The sequence below is a fragment of the Pinus tabuliformis genome, chromosome 4_2 (assembly GCF_031772625.1).
Source record: "Pinus tabuliformis cultivar Carrire ecotype Pingquan chromosome 4_2, CPIR1, whole genome shotgun sequence".
In the NCBI taxonomy this organism is placed as follows: Eukaryota; Viridiplantae; Streptophyta; class Pinopsida; order Pinales; family Pinaceae; genus Pinus; species Pinus tabuliformis.
In genome coordinates this window covers 622,265,912-622,283,491 of record NC_142304.1, presented here as the reverse complement: position 1 = coordinate 622,283,491, position 17,580 = coordinate 622,265,912, and the positions used below count along the sequence as shown (strand labels likewise).

The 17,580-nt window shown below is 37.1% G+C and overlaps 3 protein-coding genes across 3 annotated transcripts; all 3 read right to left on the bottom strand.

Moving 5' to 3' along the window:
* Positions 1 to 1,394: 1,394 nt before the first annotated feature.
* Positions 1,395 to 2,009, bottom strand: LOC149170861 (ethylene-responsive transcription factor ERF014-like). Its single transcript, XM_089425752.1, has one exon. The coding sequence runs from the start codon at positions 2,007 to 2,009 to the stop codon at positions 1,395 to 1,397; it is 615 nt and encodes a 204-aa protein (XP_089281878.1).
* A 432-nt stretch (positions 2,010 to 2,441) lies between these two features.
* Positions 2,442 to 3,736, bottom strand: LOC149170860 (ABC transporter G family member 37-like). The gene is made up of 3 exons (XM_089425751.1): positions 3,561 to 3,736; positions 3,087 to 3,419; positions 2,442 to 2,972 (listed from the first exon to the last, which is right to left on the bottom strand). Exons 1-3 carry the CDS (start codon positions 3,723 to 3,725, stop codon positions 2,442 to 2,444), a joined length of 1,029 nt encoding a protein of 342 aa, XP_089281877.1. The 5' UTR covers positions 3,726 to 3,736.
* An 8,060-nt stretch (positions 3,737 to 11,796) lies between these two features.
* Positions 11,797 to 12,411, bottom strand: LOC149170859 (ethylene-responsive transcription factor ERF015-like). The gene has a single exon (XM_089425750.1). The coding sequence runs from the start codon at positions 12,409 to 12,411 to the stop codon at positions 11,797 to 11,799; it is 615 nt and encodes a 204-aa protein (XP_089281876.1).
* Positions 12,412 to 17,580: the final 5,169 nt, after the last annotated feature.

The window sequence follows — 17,580 nt, the reverse complement described above, 5'->3', positions numbered from 1 at the left end:
TTATAAACGCTAAAATATAATTCATATTATAAACCTGAGGGATTAATTATCAAACCCCAAGGTATTATAAACCCAATGAAATAATAAACCCAAGGGAATAAGGATTCTCTATTGTTGTGAATACTCATATATACTATGTATCTTATCTTAACACACAAATGTGTGCATTTAGGATCGAATGTCATCCACTAATGTTTACATCATATGCTATGGAAATATTGAGTCAATTCAGGCATGTCGTTACACTCGTAGATTTGAAACTGATATAGATATCAGGCACTAAGCATAGAATTAAAAAAACATTCCGAAAAAACTCAATTGTTCTCCCTTTCTATATTATTGTTCTATAATAATAATAATAATAATAATAATAATAATAAAAACTATATTTCTAACTCATTTTTGTTTCAAGATATCATTATTCAATATTATAACTAAATAGTGACATTTGTAATATTTTTATATAGATTTTATTCACTTCAAATAATTTACTATTTCATAAAATAAAAACAACTTATCTATCACTTTCATGGTATAAGAAATACTTTATTATAATTTAAACATTATTCTTTTCAAATAAATATGGACAATTTATTTTTTTTAAAACACATTTACAGTTACACACTTTACAGTTTTTTATTTTTAATATATCTTTATTCCATATTAGAATTAAATAGTTACATTTTCAATTTTGTAATTTACTTTTCATATTTAGCTTACTTTGTAGCTATTTGCTGAAATGACTCTACTACATCTACCTATCACTCTTTCTAAATTAAAAAAAACTACATTAATAATTAAACACTATTCCTTTCAAATAAAAGTGAACAGTTTTATTTTCTCAAAACACCACTTTTATCGTAATAGACAGTTTTATACCTATTTTGATATCAACTGCAGAATATTTCTAAATAAAAAACTATTATAATAATTAAACACTATTTCTTTTAAGTAAATGTGGACAATTTTGTTTTCCCGAAACACCACTTTTATGGTAATAGACACTTTCACACATATTTTGATATCCATGCAAAATATTTCAAAAAAAAAAAAAAAAATTTGTCTTCACTCCTATTTATATATTTTCCAAATTATTCCAAATTCTGATTTGGTATGCAATCCCAGCATCCAATAGACACTCTGATTTAGTATGCAATCACAGTATCCACTAGGCACTTGTAAAAGTTCTACTGGCGACATGTTTGCAGAAGAAGACAAGGAGTTTTGATAAGGTATTCCGATCGAATATCGCCCGCTAACGATTAATGGTAATAGTGCGACAATTCATGCATGCCGTGACACTGATAGGTTTGAAAACGACGTAGATACTAGGCAGTGCTCATAGACTGCAAAAAAATTAAGTCCATTTTTATATTCTTTCACGTCCCAGGAACTCAGCGGTCTTCAAAGTTCCACAGTCTTATGTCAACCACCTCCTCGTCCTCCGAAGTCGGAATGAGCTCCAACGCCAATTCTTCGTCAATGGATGGGATTTTTTCCAAATTCAAATACTGAGGACCATCTGGTTCTGCAAACAGAGATTTCCAAAACTCCAAGTCCTCCGATTTATGCTGGGCGTCATTAGACAATTCCATGTCAGATACCGAAGACGGCTGCGAGGGAAGTGAGGGGTCGTCTTTAGTATTATTGTGCACAGAAGGCGAAGTCCCAGGGATTTCGTTCAAGGCATACTTGGAAGCGGCAACCTGGATTTGCGGAGGGGAAAGAGAAAAGGCGGACGGAATGGAGGGCACAGAATCGGGAAAGTTGAACTTAGCGTTGGGCCCTCTCAGGCAATACATTGCAGCGTCGAAGGCTCGGGCGGCCTGCTCGGCGGTTTTGTAGGAGCCAAGATAGATCTTCTCCCGGGATCTTGGTATCCGAATTTCTGATACCCACTTCCCCCATTCTCGCAGTCGGATTCCCTTAAATTTCCGGGATGTTTGTCCGCTATCTTCGTTAGGTTGAGCATGGCCGTGGTTTTGTTCCTGCGAGGGAGGTCTCTCCATATTTGGGAACTCAGAAACTCTATGATAGCTGGGATGAAAATGGTAATTCAACAACGCATTGGTATATTGCAATGTTATTACAAAAAATGGAGGCTGTGGACAGAGCTGACCGAATGGAAAGGCGATTTAGTACGCAGAAATGAAATACACCAATCGGCTGTGGACAGAGCTGACCATTCCCTCTCTATATATACACCAGTGTTTGCAATCAGCAGAGTCAACAAGGAACTAAATTCTCTGTGTGCTTTCCGCGGGCTGCCCCCTCTGGGCTAAGCTCAAACTACGAGGGCCCACTTCTCCGTTCCGTTCGTTTATCTAGACGTACGTTGACATTCATTAACGGCATTGTTTTTCGTCGGAAAACTTTTATTGCCAGAAAACTTTTGTGTTACCTCTGAAATGTATCATTGCCCACGCGCCGTCTAATTCAATTCAAGCATTATCTGGGTACAGCGTCCCCACGGGCCGCAGGTCCCACCCTGTGCGAGCCATAAATACACAGCGCAATCGTTCAGCCATAAAGATGGAGTAGTCTACGGAGGCTGTAGAATGGCCCCTTTTCCGGCACCGGCCGGAAAATCGTCCGGCTCCGGCGATCGGGACTACTCCCATCCTCCACCACCATCTCCCCGCTCCGCCACCCTCTTTCTCCGCCACCCTCCCCTGACAGCCCTGACATTCGCTGACAAAAAAATCAGAACCGCCTGACATCCCTGACCCATCAGCGATGAGCTGGAATTCATGGCGCGCGGGTGACCATTTCGAACCGGCGCGATCACGCTCTGCATCCAGTCCTGATGTTGGCTCGTCCATGAAGATTATTGAAGGATTTGCAACCAATTCAACTGCTATTGTCAATCTCTTCCGCTGTTCCGTGGACAGGCCGTTCACTCCAGGAAGCCCGACCAGAGCTTGTCTCAGGTTATTCCGTTCCACAAGATCCATAACTTCATCCACAAATGTCTGTTTATGTTCGAATACAATACTCATCAGTTCAATTGAACTCCATTTCGACATAAATACACTTGATAATGCTGTTAAATTAGAGATTTGACGATATTAGAGAAAAGGGATTACCTTTCTTAATGCAGTATCGACCTCAGATGGGAGACGAAGCCAGGCAGAGTATACCAGTGACTCATAAACAGTAACGAAAGGAGAATGGATATCAGTTTGTTCGCAGTAACCCGAGATACGAGCAAAGGTTTCTTGTTTTTTGGGATAACCAGAGATGGTGATGGACCCTTCGATGTATCCACCAGTTTTCCTTCCAGCAAGAACATCCATTAGGGTTGTTTTTCCAGCTCCACTCACGCCCATTAAACAAGTGAGGACACCAGGCCTGAATGTTCCACTCACTGCACGCAATAACTGGAGTCTATGTTCTTCAATTCCTTGTTGCCTCATTTCCTGTAATATGTACAGCAGTAAAAGTTACTGACAAGCTTTAAAATCAAATTATTAACAGCCATTACAAGGGAAAATAGAAAGGTTTTCCAATATTTTCGTATTAATAGTAATTAATTCAAAGGGATGGGAAGCTTAACGTACTGAGGGCATGTCTACAAAGTAATTGACATTGTCAAAAGCCATCGCCAGAGGTTGAAAAGGTAAAACCATTCCTTTCTTTCCAAATTCTCGTGTAGAATTTGAATCAGCATTGTTCGTACCAGAAGCTTGAATCTCTTCATGGTTTTCTCCTGGCATCGTCTGCATTTCATTTATACTGTTTCATTGCATTTCATGTGTCTTCTCTTTATAATACTTAATAATTTCTGCGGGATGCTTCAGAGTTAGGTAAGCAGAAAACACGGTTTTGTAACTAAATCTTTGCATCTGTTCATGTTGTCAAAGGAATCTTTCCTTTAAGGAATGCCTTGTTGAAAATCTCTCTTCTGAAATCCTCCCAAGGGTAGGAAAGAGAGCTTTTATTAATATACCTTTGTAGTCTGAGCATTTGAACCCTGTATTTTAGTTTCCTTTGATTAAGTTTCGAGTTATGTCAAATGAATTGTCCATTTACCAAATGAGTAATACAATCTTTCAAGTTTCAATATCTTATATGTTTTAACAGTAAGCTCGAAACAAGGAAGAAAGGATATTATTTTTATCTGAAAACGAATATCTGAATATAACCACCGAGCCTTTCTGAAGGCATGGAGTTTTGGTCCCTAAATCTCAACCAAATGCCAGCAAAATTAGTCCTTGAATTTCAACAGAATCTTTGGCCAGGCTCAATATTTTTATACTGTGATTCTAACTTCAGTCATCTTAAGTTTTCTAACTGAAGTGTTGTAACCGATTCAACAGAGAAAACCAGAAGAGGGAAAGAAGCAGGGGGGACAATGAAAAGGAAATGAGATCACCTTGGAGACGTTGGGCACCACAGAACGAAGCTTTAACAGGCGATCATTGACCTTCTTCCTCCGCCTCCTCTCTGCCATAAGATTCTTAGCAGGCAACCCATTCTTCCTTCCTCTACCAACACTTGCAGCATTAGCATACCCATTATTGTTATTATTATTAGCAGCACAAGGAGCATCAGCCTCCCTTTACCTGGCAGTGATAACTATATGGAAATATACAAAATTATTATGGCGCATCAGCCTCCCTTTGTCTCATGATCAAACCTGATCAAACTTGCCAACACTGAGAAAATTTGACATATGACCACGTTTATCATTTTGATAGATAAGACTAGTATTATTTTGTCTTTTTATAACTGGAGTCATCTGTGGTATCTTCCCTGAAATTTTCTAGAGCCTCTTACTCTTTGCCTTTGTCAAGTCATTCCAAAGTCCAAGTCATGTAACTAAGGCATTGAAAAGCCTTGTGATATTTGCCGACAAGAATGAAAAAAGATAATGCTGCTCTTTGTTCAGAGTCGGCCAGATTGAGCAATTATAATTATGCTGCTCATCAACAGGGGAAAATTGTAGTGGGACAAAATCTTACACTCCTAATTCAAGAAGAACAAATTGTGGAAAAATGCATGGAAAAAATTTATAAATTAAATCACACAAGGAAGGCAGCATCATGAGACAAAGTAGCAAAGAAAATCCAAGTTCTGAAAACTGCTTATGGCAGTGATGATAAAAGCTAAATACACAGCAGAAGAAAACTAAATAATAAACCCACAAATAAAAAGAATGCCATTGAAATTTGGAATTTTTAGATATTGTGGTCTCTTGCTAGCATTAGGGCCATTGACAATGTGAACCTTATCTGTCTTCTTTTACCTGGTACAAAAATGTGATGTTTTGCAGCTCTTAAGAAATCTGCAATTTTGTTACCCCTCTTTCAATAGCAACCCTTAACAAGAACCATAGATAGTTCATCTCTCCACAGTTAATGGTACCTTCACCCAGTGCAGTCTTCAAATCAATCTATATGGTTTTCCTGAATAAATAGTATGCCTCCTGCTCCCACATACTCCAAGCTTTCCTTGACAGGCCCCACGAAAACCACCCATCTTTCAATTTGTTAATGTTTACTTCTGCCATTATTCTAGGTTGTTTTTTTGGTGTTTGTTTTTCTTTTCTTTTCTGACCAGCTGATCACAACCCTCCATATCAATTTGGTGACAGTTTAGGTTGTGACTTTAAAAATAGATATAAAGAGAACAGAAAAACAAAACAGAGCCTCCATCGCATTGTTGCTAAAACAGAGCATTGCCGACCTGCATGCTTATACCTTGAAAAAACCTTCGCCATGAACAAAATTGTGGAGCAGTTATTCATAAAAAAAAATAGCCCAGGAAAGATGGAGATGCCACACTTGGATAGAGCATCAGCATTCTGATTTTGCTTTCTAAACACGTGCTGGAAAGAGATGTCAGCAAAAGAGGGGAGAAGTGACCTAGTTGTCTCCATCCAGTTAACCAAAAGAGGGGAGAAGTGACCAAATTGTCTCCATTTAATTAACCAAGAAGGAGACCTCAAGAGCATTGGACCCCTGAATCCATTAGATGATTGTCAATGCATCTCCAACAACAAGAATCTTGTCAATTGCCAACCAAAAGGCACACTGCAGCACCCCCAAAGGGCAAACAATTCTGCCCTGCAATTGGAACTTGCTCCTCCGTACCAGCAAAAATCTATACACCTCTGAAGGGATATTCCAAGCAAGAGAGGGGATCCTGTGAGGTTTTCTTTGGAAAAAGAATTCTTAGAAGCATCCATTACATTCATTCAATTTTATAATATCCTGTGAGGTTTTCTTTGGAAAAAGAATTCTTAGAAGCATCCATTACATTCATTCAATTTTATAATAAAAATGGACTTTATCGTCCTTAATATATATGACTATGATTTGGCTTGACACAAGCAACAGCTCTATCATGAATTTTCAATCTGCACCATTACATAAATAAGAATTTATAATGTACTAGTCTTACAATGAAAGATGAAGATCTTCAAGGGAAAAGTTGGCAATCCCTGTTATAAACTATGTATAATTTCTGTTCAAATTTGAGAAATATTCCCCATTAAAAATCAATTGTGCCACAATGGACACTCATGCACCAACATTTTTCATATGACCCAGACCTACACACAATGAAAACTTTAACAGCAAACAAAACTTGCTCACATTTCAGCATAAACAATATGGCACCAAAGCAGGAGTATTGTTTTAGTTGAACAAATTGGTTAAGGTCCTGAAAGGTCTTCCCACCCTGTAAGGGTTGGTCCCAACCGAAAGGTCTTACCTGAGCATAGCTCACTTCAGCTTCTAACATGGAACAGGGACATGATCTTAACTTAGGTAGAAAATTATCGCAGCCCTTCCAAATTCCATGGAAGCCAATCAAATTCATATACAAAAATTAATTTCAAGAAAGTAACTCTGCTCAGTATAGTCTCAAGATTTGCAGCCTTTGGCAAGTTAGACCTGTGCGTTCAGTGCATCTACCAATCACATAAGAGAAATCACAAGGAGTTTTGAGAAAACCACCACAAGAGAGGAGTCTATAGGATGAGAACTCGTTTAACCATATGGTTGCACAGCCAACCAATTGGGCAATCAAAGTTAATGACACCAATGAGGGAAATGCAACTAATTAGTTCTGCCAGAGTGAACACACTCTCAAGTGTCCTGATTTCCAGAGATGAGACAATGATCATCCAATTTGCACAAAGGTAACCATTCAGGACCACCTCCATTGATATTTGATGATTCATGCTTGTATAAATATGTATATTTGTACTTGTAGATCATCTTCAGCATCATCGAGAGATCAGATTGTTGTCTTGTGGGATCTAGCTGCACAATTGTTTCCTTCAAATGACTCAAGCCATATTGCTCCCTACAGCATTAATAATCACTACTCAAATTTGTATTAGATATTGTGCCAGAAATACACTGTACAATTGAGCAATCCTTTATCTCATTGGTGTGATCTCGCGATGAATGCTCAATCACTGGTTTATTGCTAAGTTTGGATACAGCTATATACGCATATACTAAACCTTACATCAACATACTAGAGATACCCCAATTAACATATCCACAAATAAACAATTTACATACTTAAGGCTCTACTTCTTTTCATAAGATTTGAATCAATAACTTAATGAAACTAAACCTTACATCAACATACTGATTTATTTTTCACTGTAATGAGTATCTAGTTGATTGCTTAGAGGTTTGTTGTGCTTGTGTGATGCATTACCCTTCTGGTTACTTGCTTATGGTGGCCAGCAACTCTTTTCTATGTTCTGGTCTAGTTTCAAGACTTAATTTGTAGAATATTTTAATTTTAATATTTTTAAAGCAAATACTTGAGAACACATAAGGCCAAATTTGGGGTCCCTGGGCTGACTAAGGTCTCGACTCACAAGTGTGCACTTTTCCCTCAGGTTTATATTTTAAATAATATTATTTGATTCAGTGATTATTGGCCTCTTTACATCACTTGAAACTGTAAACATAATTGAAAAAACCAAGCATCCATTATATATATACACATATACATATGGAGTTTTAAATGTCAAATGATGACCATTGCAGTGAATATGTAAAAGTACCATTGGATAGCAATCTCTACTATAAAACATGTAGGCTACCATGGGTATATAAACAAATATGTCAAAAATATCAATTTCCTAGCTACAGCACTTCACAAGGCATAGATTTCTTGTGATAAATTTCTGCATACATAGCTTTGTTAATCTGTAATACAGTTCCATCCTCTACTGGTAATGTAATCATCTCTGGGAGTTCATCCAATGATTTGATACTGGGTTGTCCCTGGACAGCAGGTAGGGCCAATATTCCTTGCAATGGCTGCAATACATTTCCATCCTCTACTGGTAATGTAATCATCTTTGGGAGTTGATCCAATGATTGGATTGTGGGTTGTTCCTCGACAGCAGGTAGGGCCAATATTCCCTGCAATGGCTGAGACAGAACTAGTATGAAGTGACCATCATATATAACATGTTCTTCAATACAATATGCATGCTAAAAATCAAGTGTTTGGATAAACTCATGAGCAGTTTGGGTTACAAGGTTAATAGGAAAAGAAACAAATTGGCATGGTAAATCATGGGCACTGCTTCTCAGTCATCTCCAACCACCTTGCCAATCACTTGCAGAATTCACACAAATTTTACAGTCGGACATGCCTCATTTGAGATCAAATATGCCAGACTACATATTGATGTATAAATCTGTTACACCAACCTTTCTGGAACAGCTTGTAAGAGACAGATTTGTGCATGGATAAATGTTTGTTATTGCTGGAGTTTTACCTTGAAATTATATACGTTGTGCAATTTAGGGTACATCATTTAGGAGTCTTACTTCATTTAGGGTACATCACCCTTAAGCAAGTATGCCAACTTGTATAATCATCAAATCTCTTAGGCATCTCTTGAGCCATTCAATCCACTCATCTAGCTTTTAGAAATTAGTTGTTATCTCTGAGCCACCGCCATCAACATTTTATTAATTTATCTTTAGTTAGAAAAAATATTGTTATTTTATTTCATCAGAGATTGGCTCTTCTCTTATTTAAAGAAACCCTTCCCAATTGAAATGGTTGTTGGAGGAATGAACACTTGAGCTCTTGGGTATCATTTTGCATTGTAATTTTCTTTCAAGCTAGATGCTTTGGCAAGGTGTTGTAGAGGATGCATCATATAGTAACATAAGTAACACAAGATTGAGATGCATCTCAGTGAGGAGTGTGATACTCTACTGTGTTGGGTCTGAGGAACATGGCAGCGACAAGATCCAGATCAGCCAGGGAGGGCTTGATCAGTTGGATCAGATCCGGTTGTACATGTAATTTCCACAGTTGGGCCATTATCCCAGGATGGGAGCCCTAGTAGATTCTATTTTTTTTTAATGAAGCACTGATTTGATTGGGCAGACTCCGTTGGTTATGTTTTTTCTTGTGCTAATTAATGTTAAGAACCTAGCTGTGCATTCATTCAGTATACCTGTAATCTGCCAGGCCAATGGATTGCGTGATGCTAGGTTCGTAAGAAGATTAACAATTTGAAGTGGTATTATTGATGTATTTCTCTTTATGTATTATGAAAGAAATATTTTCTCGTTTCATGATGGATTCAAACCATCATAATCCATGATCTTTTCTACTGTAGTATTTGTTGTAAGAAATTTCTGGGTATTTCAAAGGATTAAGAGGGGTAATTTCAACTTGCAACCTACAGCCAAAAGAACCCTTGCCTTTTTATTAGAGTGGCGTCCCTCAGGGATTTGTTTAGACCCCATGGGGCTCAAGTGAGGAATAAGGCATTGGTAGCGCCTTACAGCCACATAAAAATCTCTTTGAACTCACCTTTGCTTGCCTGACAGATCTGAAATTTTACTGAAGGAGATGTTTATTCAGATCTTCTCAAGGCCTGCTTGTATGTCTCATTTAACATCAAATAAAACAGACTATGTATTGATGTATAAATATGTTAGATAAACCATTCTGGAACAGCATGTTAGAGACAGACTTGTGCATGAATAAATGATATATTATTGCTGAAGTTATATGAGAAGAACTTCGTGTGGAATATCTTCGTTAAAGAACTTTTTATTAGAGCTTCTTTCACGGATTTGTTTAGATCCCAGGTGCCCAAGTGAAGGATGAGGCATTGGTAGCACCTTATGGCCTCATAAAAAGTCTCTTTAAACTCACCTTTACTTGTCCTAAATATCTAGAATTTTACTTGAGAATATTTTTATTCAAATCTGTCCTCAAGGTTTGGTTGCATGCCTCATTTGAGATCAAATATGCCAGACTACATATTGATGTATAAATCTGTTACACCAACCTTTCTGGAACAGCTTGTAAGAGACAGATTTGTGCATGGATAAATGTTTGTTATTGCTGGAGTTTTACCTTGAAATTATATACGTTGTGCAATTTAGGGTACATCATTTAGGAGTCTTACTTCATTTAGGGTACATCACCCTTAAGCAAGTATGCCAACTTGTATAATCATCAAATCTCTGTAGATATACTGGATTAATGCTTATGTAAGTGCTAAATAAGCTTACTGAGTGGACTGTAATTTGACCACTCTCGGAATATTGAAGGACTTTGATATCGCTGTAATGCTATCATCAATTTCAATGCTGAACAGGGGTTTGTCGAATCTCATAAGTTTTTGCATTAAGATGAATCACATCAGTTCCTCATTTTCCGAATAAGTTAGATAAAAATTTCATAGTGCACAATGAAGCAGTGTCAAGTTAGTGGTTTAGCTCATTAATTGACAAGAGGAGGGATCATCTACAGCACAAATGAATGAGGAAGGCATCAAAAGCATGGACAGCACCATGATTTCTTATGTAAAGGAGACAAATGTGTTGCTTGGTATGGACATATTTTTTATTTGTGTACTTTATAAAACTACAAACTTGTATTTATGTAAGCATTGAACGTTATAGAGTATGGACAGGATGTAACCTCTGCTCACTATTTTTCTGAAGGCATATGAGGTTGGTTGTGCTTGTGTGATGCATTACCCTTCTGGTTACTTGCTTATGGTGGCCAGCAACTCTTTTCTATGTTCCTTTCTTCCTTGTTTCGAGCTTACTGTTAAAACATATAAGATATTGAAACTTGAAAGATTGTATTACTCATTTGGTAAATGGACAATTCATTTGACATAACTCGAAACTTAATCAAAGGAAACTAAAATACAGGGTTCAAATGCTCAGACTACAAAGGTATATTAATAAAAGCTCTCTTTCCTACCCTTGGGAGGATTTCAGAAGAGAGATTTTCAACAAGGCATTCCTTAAAGGAAAGATTCCTTTGACAACATGAACAGATGCAAAGATTTAGTTACAAAACCGTGTTTTCTGCTTACCTAACTCTGAAGCATCCCGCAGAAATGTGGACAATTTTGTTTTCGCGAAACACCACTTTTATGGTAATAGACACTTTTACACATATTTTGATATCAATGCAAAATATTTCAAAAATAAAATAATATTTGTCTTCACTCCTATTTATATATTTTCCAAATTATTCCAAATTCTGATTTGGCATGCAATCCCAGCATCCAATAGACACTCTGATTTAGTATGCAATCACAGTATCCACTAGGCACTTGTAAAAGTTCTACTGGCGACATGTTTGCAGAAGAAGAAGACAAGGAGTTTCCGATCGAATATCGCCCGCTAACGATTAATGGTAATAGTGCGACAATTCATGCATGCCGTGACACTGATAGGTTTGAAAACGACGTAGATACTAGGCAGTGCGCATAGACTGCAAAAAAATTAAGTCCATTTTTATATTCTTTCACGTCCCAGGAACTCAGCTGTCTTCAAAGTTCCACAGCCTTATGTCAACTACCTCCTCGTCCTCCGAAGTCGGAATGAGCTCCAACGCCAATTCTTCGTCAATGGATGGGATTTTTTCCAAATTCAAATACTGAGGACCATCTGGTTCTGCAAACAGAGATTTCCAAAACTCCAAGTCCTCCGATTTATGCTGGGCGTCATTAGACAATTCCATGTCAGATACCGAAGACGGCTGCGAGGGAAGTGAAGGGTCGTCTTTAGTATTATTGTGCAGAGAAGGCGAAGTCCCAGGGATTTCGTTCAAGGCATACTTGGAAGCGGCAACCTGGATTTGCGGAGGGGAAAGAGAAAAGGCGGACGGAATGGAGGGCACAGAATCGGGAAAGTTGAACTTAGCGTTGGGCCCTCTCAGGCAATACATTGCAGCGTCGAAGGCTCGGGCGACCTGCTCGGCGGTTTTGTAGGAGCCAAGATAGATCTTCTCCCTGGATCTTGGTATCCGAATTTCTGATACCCACTTCCCCCATTCTCGCAGTCGGATTCCCTTAAATTTCCGGGATGTTTGTCCGCTATCTTCGTTAGGTTGAGCATGGCCGTGGTTTTGTTCCTGCGAGGGAGGTATGTCCATATTTGGGAACTCAGAAACTCTATGATAGCTGGGATGAAAATAGTAATTCAACAACGCATCGGTATATTGCAATGTTATTACAAAAAATGGAGGCTGTGGACAGAGCTGACCGAATGGAAAGGCGATTTAGTACGGAGAAATGAAATACCATTCCCTCTCTATATATACACCAGTGTTTGCAATCAGCAGAGTCAACGAGGAACTAAATTCTCCGTGCGCTTTCCGCGGGCTGCCCCCTCAAACTACGAGGGCATCCCTCATCCCGATTGCAGATTTTTGTCTCCCCCGCATATGCAACAGAGGTGGATTTAGGAATCGCCATCCCTCATCCCCATCCCTCATCCCCATTGCAAATTTTTGTCTCCTACTTACGGGGACGTTTGGGCCCACTTCTCCGTTTCCGTTCGTTTATCTAGAAGTACGTTGACATTCATTACCGGAATTGTTTTTCGTCGGAAAACTTTTATAGCCAGAAAACTTTCATTGCCCTCGCGCCCCCGGGGGCCCAAGGTCCCACCCTGTGCGAGCCATAAATACACAGCGCAATCGTTCAGCCATAAAGATTCGAATAAACTATAATAAATTATAATATTACTTCATATAAATTATAAGATTACTTATGGAAACCAAGGGATATGTGTTTCTTAAAACCTATGGCCACACCGAACGTTGATCCTTGCTTTATTTTAATGTAAATGTTTTCACTCATCAATGATGACTTTCACAATCTCGGTCACGGCACTCACGTTAAGTCAATTAAGATTTTTTATTTATTTTTAATTATTAGAATTTTTTTATTCAAGGAGCGATTATTATTGTGATTGAAAAATATTTAAAATTAATGGTGTAAATATTAGAATTATTTGTAAATTCGATTGTTAATTTGGTTAATAATTATTTTATAAAATTTATTTAAATAATTTCTATACTTTAAAATTTATAATATTATTAATTTTAAAAGGAAATATTATTTTGAATATTAATTTTTCATAAATTTGAAATTTTTTTGTTAATGTTTTTTAAAGTTGTTGTTGGATGAGACACATTCTTCACTTTACCATGAGGGAGGTGTAATTTCTTGAGTGCTCAACTTAGGGTTAACAAGTGTTCTTTTTAAAATAAAAATAAAATATTTTTAAATGCAAACAAAATGTACAGGTATAATTAAAAGAAAAAATAGATATATTTGTTTGATTAATTTTAATTAAAAACATTATAAATATCAATAATCTCACTCTCATTGTGCTCATTTAATTTTTTGTTGATATCACAACTCAGGGAATGTCATAAAAATATTTTATTCTGACTATGAACCATGAATAGAATATTTCAATGTTCATGTGAAATGGCATTATTTTATATCAACTTCAAAAAATACAAAGTAACTAAAGGTAGGTATATATATATATATATATATATATATATATATATATATATATATATATATATATAATTGCATAGACACATTCTAGAGCTCAATATGAGCAAGATGCGTATATAGTTTACAAACGCCCTCTTAAAATAAAAGAAAACTATATTCTAAATATAAAAGCACTGTCAACTATAATGCATGTGATGACCATATTGTAAGTAATTGTGACTAAAGGGAATGGAAATAGACCATAAGAGGGAGTAGAAAGGGAAAAAATCACAATTCTCAGATTAAAAGGCCTAAAAATGAAAGCCCAATGTCTCCCTTAAACTCAAGCAATATGCGCTATGAATAACCAAAGCTAAATCCAAAGAGGTTTCTCAAAATGGATCAAAACTATGTTCCCAACACCTCCCTGATTATCATAATAGGGGTATATTTCACATATATAATCTTACTCATCTCTTAAAATTAATTTATTACATTTATAATACTTGTCGACCTAATTTACATTTGAGATCTATGGGTTATGGAACACTACACATAGCAAGTGAAAAAACTAACCAAATCATTATAGAACAAAACCATTATAATCATAACCCAAGGATGATAAAACCCACTCAAAACAATAGTAGTAGTTGTTACCACTTCTAGACAAGTTGGTAGCCAATGAAATGCCCATGGGTTAAACTTAGAACACCAATGCAAGCTACACATAAGCCGTTTGTTTCCCCAATTAGTCATCTCCAATACTATCTGATATTGTTGCAACTCTCAACCCTATTTCTCTTGTGGCCTTGGAGTCCTACCAAGTATTTAAATCTTCATAGTTTCCTCCAATATCACCTCCTCGGGTCCTCCTTATCCATGCCAATCAAAGAACCAACTTTCTTACTATACCTACTCAAGTTGATGTAACTGATCTTTTATTAAAAGCAAATCAACCACGACATTCCAAACAAGCGTAATTAGTAGACCTTCAATTATGGGATAATAAAAAAAAAACTCATTTAATACTTGCATCACTCTTTTTATCTTATATAGATGTGAAGTTTGGGGACAAATTATCTTTAGAGAATATATAAGAAGGACATATTAAATCAAACTTAATTTAATAACATATAATCTGAATATTAAAAGTATACACGCTATCATTCTCCTCGGGGTAGATCAACTAGTGATGGTCGTGAAAGTGAACTTTTTTGTTCTAAGAGGTTCTAGGTTCAAATCCCCCAAGTTTACCTATGGGCTGCATGCTGGGGGTGGCATGGTTCCACCTACGGGTTACAATGGTAGTAGTTGGAATCGACCTCGTGTCATGCAAGTACAAGGCTCACCCAGTTGCTCATTCCTCTAGATACAAAAAAAATACACCGTATCTTGTCCTCCTCAAAGAAGAAAGCCTCTCCTCCATTGAGTGTGTGCCTAATATATTTTACATAATTATTTGAGACTAATGACATTGTCCTTTTGAATATTCAATGCCAACTTTCCAACCAAGTTATGAACTTCCAATAAATCGATCCTTTGATTCTATTGAATCAACAAACTCATAATGTCATCATGCTACATGATACAATGGTGCTCCAATTCATTGAACTTAGAGTAGGATCACAAAAGTTCTTCCTATTAAAATGAATTAGTCTTTGTAACTTCTCAAAATTCTTTTGAATTCATTGATATTGCTTTTGTCCATGTTGGGATGATTTTTTGTCCAATAGAGATGACCTCAATCCCTAATGAAGAAATTGTTTTCCGGTTCTTGCTTCTAAATAGAAGCCTCTTTTTGGCCATGTACAATAGGAAAGATCTTGAATAGGGTTAACAAAAAACTTATATGCTTCCATGAATTTTCATTAAAAGTTTTAGTAGTTCCTGAATCTAAGGATGAATTCCAAATAAAACCGAACTAAAAATAGTTACAACTATTTGAATACAAGAAATAGTAAGAGTTATGATAAACTAGTGATGCCTCAAGATAAATCTCTCTTACTATGTGTATTTGTCAACAAGCTTTTTGAAGTAGCCTTCCCTAATTGTTGCCTAATGATTCTACATTTAAGAAGATACAAATGAAGGATGAAAAGACCATGAGGGTTGAAAATTCAATAGATCCGACAAATGGAAATAAGTGACTGAGAGAACGGAACAAACTAGTCTAATACAGATACTCTCCTTCACATAAATTTTATCAAACCAATCAAGTGATGTGTCTACCCCAAAGAGGAAAAAATATTTGTTTATGAGAGGGAATCGAGAGTGAAGAATCATCGAGTCCTTAAACCAAATATTTACAGATGTAGTTGAGACCTAAGCTTGCATATACAAAGTTGATGGGAGGTACAAGAAAATTAATAAGCATACCAAGGTTATTATCCCCACTGTAACTAGGATTTACTATTGATCTGAAATTTAAAAAATTGAAGGTTTCTTGAAAAAGTCTACAACCTAGTTTATGTCTTGTGGGCAATGGATCGAAATTTCAAAAGCACATAAACTTAATAATTTTAGTTAATTTTTTCATACATAACCAAGGAAAAATAGACAACATGAAACATCACAAAACAACAATTTGATGATGGAGTGCACCCCTCCTAAGCTATGTCCCCGAATCCAGCTTCCAATGTTGTCCCTTTATATTATATGCTCAAAATACCAATTACATGAACGTAAAATGCTCAAATCACAAAAATAATGTTTCCACTGTGTTCAAAACACCCAAAAACACCTGCGTACGCTCTTCTTTGACTCAAAAAGGCTGAAAAATGGCCAAGTTAGTCCTCCTTCTCCATTTCTTTGCTATTTGTCCTGCAAATTCACAAAACTGGAAAAACTAAAAACGTTTTCCTCCTTTAGCAAAACTATCAGACAACAATCTAGCAGGGGGATGACGGAAATTCTGCTAGAATTGGTCCATTTTTTCGAGTACTTGGTCAGGAACCCGCAGCCCAACTTCCACCCTTTTCTTCACTCATATGGTAGATAATGTGGCCAGGGGCGTAGGCCAGAAGCCACACACACACTGACACTCTGCCCTTGTCCATGTTGTATGCCATGTGGCCGTACACTGATCAACATGCCAACACCCTGCTACAAGCCCTCCGTCGATGATTCCGAGATTTTGAACGTGACCGAGGCCAGGGCTTCTTGCCCCACCCCTTTCATCACGCCTATGGTTACACCACCACCATGTGCCTTGCCCCCTCTCGCCAACGCACCAACATTTTGAAATTTAAATAAAAAGTCACCATGTTGTATAAAAAAACACAACGCATGATCCAATGGTATGACAGTTAGTTGGTGAGGTCGTGGGGTCGAATCCTACTAGGTCAGTCGGTCGTCCCAACAATATTTTGCACAAATTTCAAGGGCCACATGGCACCTCCTAATTGGTCAATCCAAAACACAATAAACAATCAAAATCTGCTAATTTAACCTATACGACCTACCATGTGTCAACTCAGGATTGGTTGTCTGACCATCATACCTTCCTAGTTAGCCAACTGATGTTAGTGCCATGTCACTATACGGCCTTCCCAGTCAGTAGCCTAGTCAACCCTACAACTTGATTTTTTAGATGTTTTCAAAAACTTCAAAACGTGATAACTTTCACATATGTTGTCGAATTGATGTGATTCAAGCGTTGTTTCAATCAGAACGACGAAATCTACGATTTGGTACTATTTTTTTTTAGAGGATTTGAGCACTTTGATTTTTGAGAATATTTTCGATCCCCCGGATCATTCCTCCCCACTAGAAACTTTTGGACCACCGAAATCTTAATTTTACTCAACAAT

What these genes read in the sequence shown, in the direction of transcription:
- LOC149170861 (XM_089425752.1), bottom strand. Translation starts at nt 2,009, where the DNA reads ATGGAGAGACCTCCCTCGCAGGAACAAAACCACGGCCATGCTCAACCT.
- LOC149170860 (XM_089425751.1), bottom strand. Translation starts at nt 3,725, where the DNA reads ATGCAGACGATGCCAGGAGAAAACCATGAAGAGATTCAAGCTTCTGGT. An exon ending in ACTTTGTAGACATGCCCTCA is followed by an intron (nt 3,420 to 3,560) that starts GTACGTTAAGCT and finishes TACATATTACAG; the next exon opens with GAAATGAGGCAACAAGGAAT. An exon ending in TCGATACTGCATTAAGAAAG is followed by an intron (nt 2,973 to 3,086) that starts GTAATCCCTTTT and finishes GAACATAAACAG; the next exon opens with ACATTTGTGGATGAAGTTAT.
- LOC149170859 (XM_089425750.1), bottom strand. Translation starts at nt 12,411, where the DNA reads ATGGACATACCTCCCTCGCAGGAACAAAACCACGGCCATGCTCAACCT.